Raw genomic sequence first — 10,380 nt, forward strand, 5'->3', positions numbered from 1 at the left:
AAGATACTGCAGAGCTTAAAGATGTCAAACGGAGAATGATTGATGAACTCAGATATGCTGAGAAATGTTTGTTGAAGAATTATCTCAGAACAACTCCTGACATCAGAGAGATCAGAAAATGATGAAGCCAAGTCGAAGATCTACAACTGCTTAAATTCTGATATTTATACAGATTGAAGTTGTTATCAGAAGTTGAATTGGTAAAAACTTTAAGGACTGTAAGTTGTAGTTATCTTGTCTATTTCTCATGCATTTGTACTTAATGTTTTTGACATCATCAAATATCTGTTAAACTTGTATATTTTGTTAATTTACAAGTTGGGGGAGATTGTTAGATATATTTGATAATGTCATGGCTAATATGTTTTATGTTTAGATTTCAGATCTTATTTGAACAGAACAAATCAGTACTTAACTGATCAGTACTTATACTGGAAGTCAGAACTTAAGGGATATCAGTACTTATGTTATCAGGAGATAGATATCAGAACTTAAGTGCTGAAGGACGATCAGATAAGGACAGTAGCTGATTAAAGTTAAGAAGATCAAGATAAACATAAGAAGAGATATGCATGAAGAAGGAATTCCGTGAAGAATGGAATACTTGGAATAGAAGATATCTGATTGATATATTTTAGGAAGCAGAATTATATTCCATATCAATTAGCGATTATCTTGTAACTGTGTAGTATATAAACACAGACATAGGGTTTACACTATAAGTGTTATCATTATCGAGAATATTATTTATTATAACCCTAGCAGCTCTCGTGATATTTTGTTCATCACTGAGAGATAACAGTTCCAGATTGTAACAGAGTTTATTATTTAAATAAAGTTTGTTTTCTGTTACATAAGTTCTTGAAGTTTGATTTGATTGTAATAAACACTGTATTCACCCCCTCTACAGTGAAAGTGTGACCTAACATAACCAACACCGCGCTCAAGGCGCTTTCTGAAACATCCAAGTACAAGAATAAAACTTCACCCAGAACTGGCTTGGCCAACAACGGGGCCTGGCCCATATACTTCTTTAACTCTTCAAATGCCTTCTGATTTTCCTCACTCCATACAAAGTCTTTAATGTTCTTTAATGACTTGAAGAATGACAAGCACTTGTCTCCTGACTTGGAGATGAATCGTCCTAGCACAGCAACCCTTCCTGTGAGTTTCTGAACATCCTTGACAGTTTTTGGGGGTTCCATGTCCAGGATTGCCTTTATTTTATCGGGGTTAGCCTCAATTCCCCTCTTTGAGACCATCAATCCCAAGAATTTTCCAGATCCTACTCCGAAAGCACACTTCGTGGGATTCAACATCATCTTGTGGTACCTCAGGACCTCAAAAGCTTCCCTCAAATGGGTTATATGATCAGTCTTTACTAGACTCTTGACTAGCATGTCATCAACATAGACTTCCATAGTCTTCCCAATAAGATCCTTAAAAATTTTATTCACCAACCTTTGATAGGTGGCTCCTGCATTCTTGAGACCAAGCGCCATAACAAGATAACAATAAACACCAAAGTCAGTGATAAATGATACCTTTGGAATGTCATCCTTATGCATTTTGATCTGGTTGTATCCGCTAAACCCATCCATGAAACTCAGCATCTCATGTCCAGCGGTGGCATCAATCAAAGTATCAATTCTAGGCAGCGGAAAACAGTCTTTGGGGCATGCATCATTCAGATCGGTGAAGTCTATACACATCCTCCACTTTCCATTAGCCTTCTTCACCATTACAGGGTTTGCTAACCACTCCGGAAATTGAATCTCCTCAATGAAACCAGCCTCTAAGAGCTTTTCCACTTCCTGCTTTATAGCCTCTTGTCTTTCCGGGGCAAAATTTCTTTTCTTTTGTTTCACTGTCTTCCGGTTTGGATCCACGTTTAACTTGTGGGTAATTAACTCCGGGTCTATGCCTGGCATATCAGCTGCTGACCATGCAAACACATCACTATTTTCTTGCAAAAATTTCACTAACTTCCCTCTAAGGGGCTCCTCTAATGTAGCTCCAATGAAAGTCATCCTCTCAGGATTCTTGGGATCTAAAGGAACCGAAACCAATTCTTCTGCTGGCCTTCCTCTATTCTCATCACTTTCTCGAACATCCATATCTTCAATAGGAAGAACCTGCCCCCCGACTCCATCTGCCCTCAAAGAGGCCACATAACAGCTTCTAGCCATTTTTTGATCTCCTCTCTCTTCTCCAATCCCGTTTCGGGTGGGAAACTTCATGACTGAATGGTAGGAAGAGGGGACTGCCTTGAAGGCATGTATCCCTGTTCTCCCCATGATAGCATTATAAGTTGAACTAGCCTTTACCACCACAAAATCCAGCATCTGCGTTGCTTGCCTTGGCTCCGTACCTATGGTGGTTGGCAATTTAATTATCCCTTCCACAGGACATTCTACTCCAGCAAATCCATATATCGGCATGTCGGTTGGTGTCAACTGGGAGTCGTTATACCCCATCCTTAGAAAGGTGTCGTGGAGCAAGATATCCACAGAAGCACCATTATCCACAAGAACCCTCTTAACCGGGCTATTTCCTATTATCGGCGTTATGACCAGCGGGTCATCATGGGGAAACTTCACACCCTCTAGGTCGGAATCATCAAAAGCCAATGTTACTTCTGTCCTGGCCCTCTTCGGGGCTTCTCCAACAATATGCATAACCTCTCTAGTATATGCCTTTCTGGAATTTTTGGACAATCCCGCAGCAGTTGGACCTCCAAAGATCGTGTTTATCACAGGCCCTCGAGGTCTCGGCCCTCCATAAATGGTGTTTATAACTGGTCCTCTAGGTTGGGGATTCCGCCCCTGATCATCTTGGTCCCTCCTACGATCTTCAAAGTTCTTCCTTCCATTATTATTTCTGTCTCCCCCATCTCCAGTATACTTGTTCAATCTTCCTTTTCGAATCAAAAACTCAATTTCATCTTTCAACTGCCTACACTCATCGGTGTCATGGCCAACATCTTTGTGAAACCTGCAATACTTGCCCTTATCTAGCTTGGCGGGATCAGCCTTCAAGGGCTTAGGCCAGCGAATATCTCTGTCTTTCTCAATCTCCATCAAAATCTGACTTCTGGGAGCATTCAGCTTAGCGTATTCAGTGAACTTTTGCCCAGGTCCTCCCTTCTTGGGGGTTGAATCAGGGTTTTGTTCAGTTCTAGGATATTTATCCTTAGCGATATACTCCAAATCAGTTTTTCGTTTCTTACCTCCAGTGGGCTCATTACTTACTACGGTCTTCCTCATACTTTCTTCAACCTTGATATACTTCCCTGCCCTCTCTTGGAGCTGCAACATGCTCTCAGGGGGTCGTTTGGCCAAAGACATCTTGAAAAACTCATCCCTAGTTCCTTGTTGCAGTGCTATCATGGCTACCTTATCATCAAGGTCTGGGACTTTTAAAGCCTCCTTTGTAAAACAATTTAGGTAATCTCTTAAGGATTCTTTAGCTCCCTGCACAAGACTCATAAGAGATGCTGAACTTTTCTCATGGACTCTTCCACTGATGAATTGCTTAATAAAAGCCTGACTTAATTCTCTGAATGATCCAATAGAATTTGGGGGTAGGCGACTGTACCATCTTTGAGCCATACCCGACAGGGTTTGAGGGAAGGCCCGACATTTTATAGCATCATTCACGGGTTGCAGCAGCAGTGCATTAGAGAATGTCCTAACATGATTAGCGGGGTCTCCCGTGCCATCATAGGCTTTGATAGTGGGCATCTTGAATTTTCTTGAGATATGGGCATTCATTATCTCTTCTGTGAAGGGTGGAGTTGGATCATCAGGATCTCCAAGGGGAAGGAGATTGCTTGGATCAGTTCTTGGGACAGCAGCTCTTCTTCTTACCGGACCATCCAGGTCTATGATAGGAGGAGGATTTCTCCCCCTAAGAGGTATGTGGGGTCTGGTGGCTTGGTGAGCCTCCAAATCACGCCTCAGCCTTTGGATTTCAGCCTCATGAGCCCTGATCTTTTCCTGCACTTCTTGGGGATTCGCCCCTGGGGTGCTTTGGGGGCGTTGCCTTCCATCGGCCATTGGCTCTTTTCCAGGACGCCTCCTTCTCGGGGCCACTTCATCATCCGAAGATTCGGAGTCTCTCTCAGTGTATGGACCAGAAAATTCCCGATCCTCAGGGATAGGATCCAAACCTCGTATATAGGGGGGCGACCGCCCTCGTGCTTCGCTTCGCCCAGCATATCCACTTCCTCCAACCTCAGGGTGAAGGGGCATCCCATAAGGGGGGTTAGTAGTAACAATAGTTGAATATTCATACCCGACGGGTCGAGAATTCACAGGTATATGTATTTGTTGAACTTGAGGATTCGTACCTTGAATAGTCGGGGGAGTTGTCCCTTGTGGCTGAGGATGAGTTGCCCCTGTCTGGGCTTCCCCCTGAGTAGATGCATAAGTTGAATGGGGAGGAACCTCCACGGTTGATGAAATCACCTGGGTTGTCCCTGATGGTGTTCCCTCCTCCAGAGTGCTGGTTGTTCTCCGTGTTCTCGCCATGGTTGTTGTTCCGTTTGTTCCCACAGACGGCGCCAAATGTTATGGATTAAAACTACTATATATAATTGCTGTATTTAATACTAAGGAACGTGAGCTCCAAGGCTCGATTTGACTGCTCTTGTGTTTCGTGACTCAATCTGCCTTAACAAGATGCCTACGTACCTTGCTGATTGCCAAGGATCAAGTCAAAAAACGTAGTTCTGATTTGTGGGGTGAGGCCCCTTATATAGATGTGGGAGTCCTTGAATTGGACTTGGTATAGGAGACTTGGTGGACAAGCCTCTGAATTAGGATAGACTTAGGAGTCCTAGGAAGTAGGAAGCTGATTCCTTATCCTTTTAGGTCCCCTTGAGGCTAATCTATAAGGATTTATATCCTTATCGGGACTCTTCTCAATAGCTGATTTTTCCCTTATTAATTAATTACGAAATTAGTTAATAATCAGGGCTTTTGGGCCTTTTTTATTCCACCAGGCCTGATCTGGTCCATCGGGCTTAACCTTTCTGGTCTGAATATTATACATCTTATTATTGGGCCTAGCAGCCCACAGCTTGTACAATTAATGCAGTATTTAATTATACAATCATAATTTATTTATCCCTATCAGAAGATAAAAATACATATATGTTTAAGAAAAATAAATGAAAAAAAAATACAATAATTTATACTTTCTACTTCTAGTACCATCCCCTGCACATCCTCGTCCCCAGACCCTAACTTGAAACCCCCCAATTCCCTGTTCTAGTCTCATTCATAATCTCACTATTTATCATTCATAAATTTAAAAACATACATAATTAAACTTGAACACCAATAATTATACATATAATTATATATACTATAAATTTAATTGGAAATTCGGGGATTTGAGAAATTTATGTTAATCGGATAATTTGGGGATCTCGAAGGAGGCACCACCGGCCGGAAACGGAAACAGAGGCAACGGAGATAGTGACAGGGGGTGGTTATTAGTGAGTAAGAGAAGGGGGTTTGGGTTATTTGTGAACCAAGGAGAAAGAAGTGTATTTTTGTTGGTTTGACGGATTTTAATGATCGAGACAATTAAGAAGAGAGATAGATGGTGTTGTGGGTATGTTTTGCGTGTGTGATAAATTAGATATATAAAGAATATAATTATTAAAGATATAAAAATTGGAAAATACTCTTGCTCCGTAAGAACCGTTAGGTCACATTTAACGGCATACACATTTTTGAAAGACGAAATGTAAATTCAGTCATTATTTTATGAATTTGAAAATTCGGCCAATATTTTAAAAATGATTGTATACGTTAACCACACCTATGTAATTTACTCATTTATATATATGAAACTTGTGCGGTTCGAGTAAACCAAACCATGTTAAAAGGATACATTTAACAAGATTGTAAGTACATAGTACACACATACTCATGTAGTTGAGTTTGCCACAACTGACAGTATACATGAAACATGAAGCAGTGATCAAATCTATCATGTTGAATAGACCTAATTGGAACAAATTTGTTTGTGTTGATTAATTATATATATATATAACCACCTAAACATAAATACAAAATGAAATAAATTTAATCAGTGTAATGTGTGATTTTGCCTCCCTTTGAAAAGGCAAAATTGGATATCCAGCTCCCCCCTAAAAATCAAAAAATTGTTTACAATTCTCCCCCAACCAGCAACCCCTAAAACAATAACAAGTCAAAGGTCAGCACAATTAGCTGGTGCAAACCCCAGCCTGGACTTCTTTGTGTCATACGATATATGAAAATTCTGCTGCTGGTAGTTGCCCAGTATTGACATACGCGACCGAGAATTTTCCAACATTGCCAAGCAAACAATATCCTCAGGATCAAGCCTAATAAAGTAATTTTCAGTTGGAAAATTCCAGATTGCTCCGTCAATGAATTCGATGGCAAATGTTGGCAGGTCTATGTCCTTAACTCCTGATACATTGTAACAAGGATGCAATATAGGAAAATAATCCGCGACAATAGGATATTTCTTTACCTTCCTCAAAAATGCTTCTTCAATAATCTTGTATGCAGGATTGGCAAAATAACTCAATGTCGTACCTGAATCAATTATCGTTCCACCAACGCCTTGTGATGATAATTTCCAGGTCTGTTGTGGAATATTAAGCACTTCCCCTCCAACAATAATAGATTTTATCTGAATATAATAAAATGTATCAACAGGGTTGTCTTTGCCAGGCACAAATGAAGTGAAATTCAATTCCTTGTGACCCAGCAAATCCTTATCTTCCCCAAAAATCAACTTGCTGCTAACACTTGGATCGCTGTTTCTATCAACTAAACAATATGAAAATGAGTGGCCATACGAAGATTGAAGTTGTGAAGAAAAGGAAAGAGGACCTCTTCCAAGTCCTAACAACCCTGCAGCTCCATGAAATAGCCCTCTATTCCAGTGACCACTTCCAAACATCACATTCTCTAGTTCTCGGAATTCTGATTTTCCTGTATGTGTTGTCAGGTTAATTGTAAAAGTTTCAAGAGCGAAATCACCCGTTGTATTCGAGCTATCTCCGTACCAATAAAAATAAGGGCATGTCTGATTCTTATCTTTACAAAGCTGTGGAGGATCAGGAGATGAAACAAGCTGACACCTAGGATCATGACAACTAACATCTCGAAAAGATTTGGAATGTCGAGGATTATAATAAGGTCCATTCTGTTCAAAACAATCATAACAAGGAACAGATTGTATCCAATTAAGATCACTGCCTGTATCAAGAATCAAAGAATAATGTTTAGGTGGTGAACCAATAAACACATCCATAAAATACTCTCCTGAGCCAAGACTCACCCCGGACTCAACTTTCGCCATAAGCTGATCCGAGTACTCCCCCGAAAAAGACTCAGGCCTCGGAGAAATTTCATTCTTGATTTCATGATCATGTTTCGAAACACCCTCCTTCACCAGCCTGGAAAGAAGGTTCTGGTTCTTGTTCTGTGTGATCCTTGTATCAAGTGTTTGTATTCTCATCAAATCTCTATACGTTGACTCTTTAACAGACTCTTTCCCTTTGGTTTTGTGATGAGTTGACCCATGTTTGAGGTGAAGTTTAACTGCAGGTTTCCTACTTATAGCATCTTCATGATCTCTGCTGCTTGATGCAGAAGGATTGCAAGCAGAAGTTGAAGAAACTTCAGCAGAGAAACTGGAATGCTGAGGCATTTCGATACCGGAGAAAATGGAGCCGCTAGCATTAACATGGCTATGAACAAAATAAATTTGGTCTAGAGAGAAAAGTGTAATGAAAATGAGAAAGATTTTAGAAATCATGGTGAAAAGTAAAATTAGGTGAGAAAATGTATGTATGAAGAAGGTATATATAAAGGGGAGTAAAATATGAAGAAGGTAAGAATAAGGAGGGTTGTGATGGTGAAACAGAGTCAGCTGAGTCGTGGAGAAATACAAGAGGAAAGGGAGAGGTGGGTGAGTTTAGAAGTGGAAGATGAGAGAGGGCATTGTATTCAAGTAAATGAGTCAATTGGGTTATTGGTGTGTGTAGGCTTTACATGTTTGAATCAAATGACTTTGTCTAATTCCCACTTGGGCTACTACAACAATACAGGGTTTTTGTTTTATGCTACTACTATATTAAATTATTAATACGCGGTTTCTTTCTCCGATTTCTTTCTTTTTACTAATTTTAATTGGATAAAAGAATTTTAGGGGATAATAATATAATTGGTTATTGGAATTAGGAGTGAGCATTTTCCGGTTCAGAACCGAGAACCGAACCGAACCGATCAAAAATTGTGGTTCCGGTTCGGTTTTAATAGGGATAAATAAATTATGATTGTATAATTAAATACTGCATTAATTGTACAAGCTGTGGACTGCTAGGCCCAATAAAAAGATATATGATACTTAGACCAGAAAGGTTAAGCCTGATGGACCAGATCAGGCCTGATGGAATAAAAAAGGCCCAAAAACCCTGATTATTAATTAATTTTGTAATTAATTAATAAGGGAAAAATCAGATGTAGAGAAGAGTCCCGATAAGGATATAAATCCTTAGAGATTAGCCTCAAGAGGACCTAAAAGGATAAAGAATCAGTTTCCTACTATCTAGGACTCCAAAGTCCATTCTAATTATGAGACTTGCCCACCAAGTCTCCTATACCAAGTCCAATTCAAGGACTCCCAACATCTATATAACGGGCCTCACCCCACAAATCAGAACTACGTTTTTTGGCTTGATTCTCTAATTCACAGAGATATGTAGGCATCTCGTAAAGGCAGATCGAGCCACGAAACACGAGAGCAGCCATTAAAGGCCTTGAGCTCCCGAATCTTAGTAATAAATACAGCAAATAATAACCTTAGTTTTTTATCCATAACATTTGGCGCCGTCTGTGGGAAAGCACAACAACAACCATGGCGAGAACACGGAGAACAATTAGAGCTCTGGAGGAAGGAACACCATCAGGGACAACTCAGGTGATTTCGTCAACCGTGGAGATTCCTCCCCACTCAACTTATGCATCTGCTCAAGGGGAAGCCCTGACAGGGGCAACCCAACCTCAGCCACAAGGGACAACTCCCCCGACTATTCAAGGTACGAATCCTCAAGTTCAACAAGTACATATACCTGTGAATTCTCGACCCGTCGGGTATGAATATTCAACTATTGTTACTACTAACCCCCCTTATGGGATGCCCCTTCACCCTGAGGTTGGAGGAAGCGGATATGCTGGGCGAAGCGAAGCACGAGGGCAGTCGCCCCCCTATATACGAGGTTTGGGTCCTATCCCTGAGGATCGGGAATTTTCTGGTCCTTACACTGAGAGAGACTCCGAATCTTCGGATGATGAAGTGGCCCCGAGAAGGAGGCGTCCTGGAAAAGAGCCAATGACCGATGGAAGGCAACGCCCCCAAAGCACCCCAGGGGCAAATCCCCAAGAAGTGCAGGAAAGGATCAGGGCTCATGAGGCTGAAATCCAAAGGCTGAGGCGTGATTTGGAGGCTCACCAGGCCACCAGACCCCAGATACCTCCTAGGGGGAGAAATCCTCCTCCTGTCATAGACCTGGATGGTCCAGTACGAAGAAGGGCTGCTGTCCCAAGAACTGATCCAAGCAATCTCCTTCCCCTTGGAGATCCTGATGATCCAACTCCACCCTTCACAGAAGAGATAATGAATGCCCATATCCCAAGGAAATTCAAGATGCCCACTATCAAAGCCTATGATGGCACGGGAGACCCCGCTAATCATGTTAGGACATTCTCTAATGCACTGCTGCTGCAACCCGTGAATGATGCTATAAAGTGTCGGGCCTTCCCTCAAACCCTGTCGGGTATGGCTCAAAGATGGTACAGTCGTCTGCCCCCAAATTCTATTGGATCGTTCAGAGAATTAAGTCAGGCTTTTATTAAGCAATTCATCAGTGGAAGAGTACATGAGAAAAGTTCAGCATCTCTTATGAGTCTTGTCCAGGGAGCTAAGGAATCCTTGAGAGATTACCTGAATCGTTTCACAAAGGAGGCTTTAAAAGTCCCGGACCTTGATGATAAGGTAGCCATGATAGCACTGCAACAAGGCACTAGGGATGAGTTTTTTAAGATGTCCTTGGCCAAACGCCCCCCTGAGAGCATGTTGCAGCTCCAGGAGAGGGCAGGGAAGTATATCAAAGTTGAAGAAAGTATGAGGAAGACCGTAGTAAGTAATGAGCCCACTGGAGGCAAGAAGCGGAAAACTGATTTAGAATATATTGCAAAGGACAAATATCCTAGAACCGAACAAAACCCTGATTCAGCCCCCAAGAAGGGAGGACCTGGGCAAAAGTTCACTGAATACGCTAAGCTGAATGCTCCTAGAAGTCAGATT

At 41.4% G+C, this 10,380-nt stretch overlaps 1 protein-coding gene across 1 annotated transcript; it reads right to left on the minus strand.

Annotated features, from left to right (window-relative positions):
• Positions 1 to 5,835: 5,835 nt before the first annotated feature.
• Positions 5,836 to 8,082, minus strand: LOC141698135 (aspartyl protease family protein 2-like). Its single transcript, XM_074502757.1, has one exon. The coding sequence runs from the start codon at positions 7,828 to 7,830 to the stop codon at positions 6,226 to 6,228; it is 1,605 nt and encodes a 534-aa protein (XP_074358858.1). The 5' UTR covers positions 7,831 to 8,082; the 3' UTR covers positions 5,836 to 6,225.
• Positions 8,083 to 10,380: the final 2,298 nt, after the last annotated feature.

The sequence above is a fragment of the Apium graveolens genome, chromosome 11, assembly GCF_009905375.1.
Source record: "Apium graveolens cultivar Ventura chromosome 11, ASM990537v1, whole genome shotgun sequence".
NCBI lineage: Eukaryota > Viridiplantae > Streptophyta > Magnoliopsida > Apiales > Apiaceae > Apium > Apium graveolens.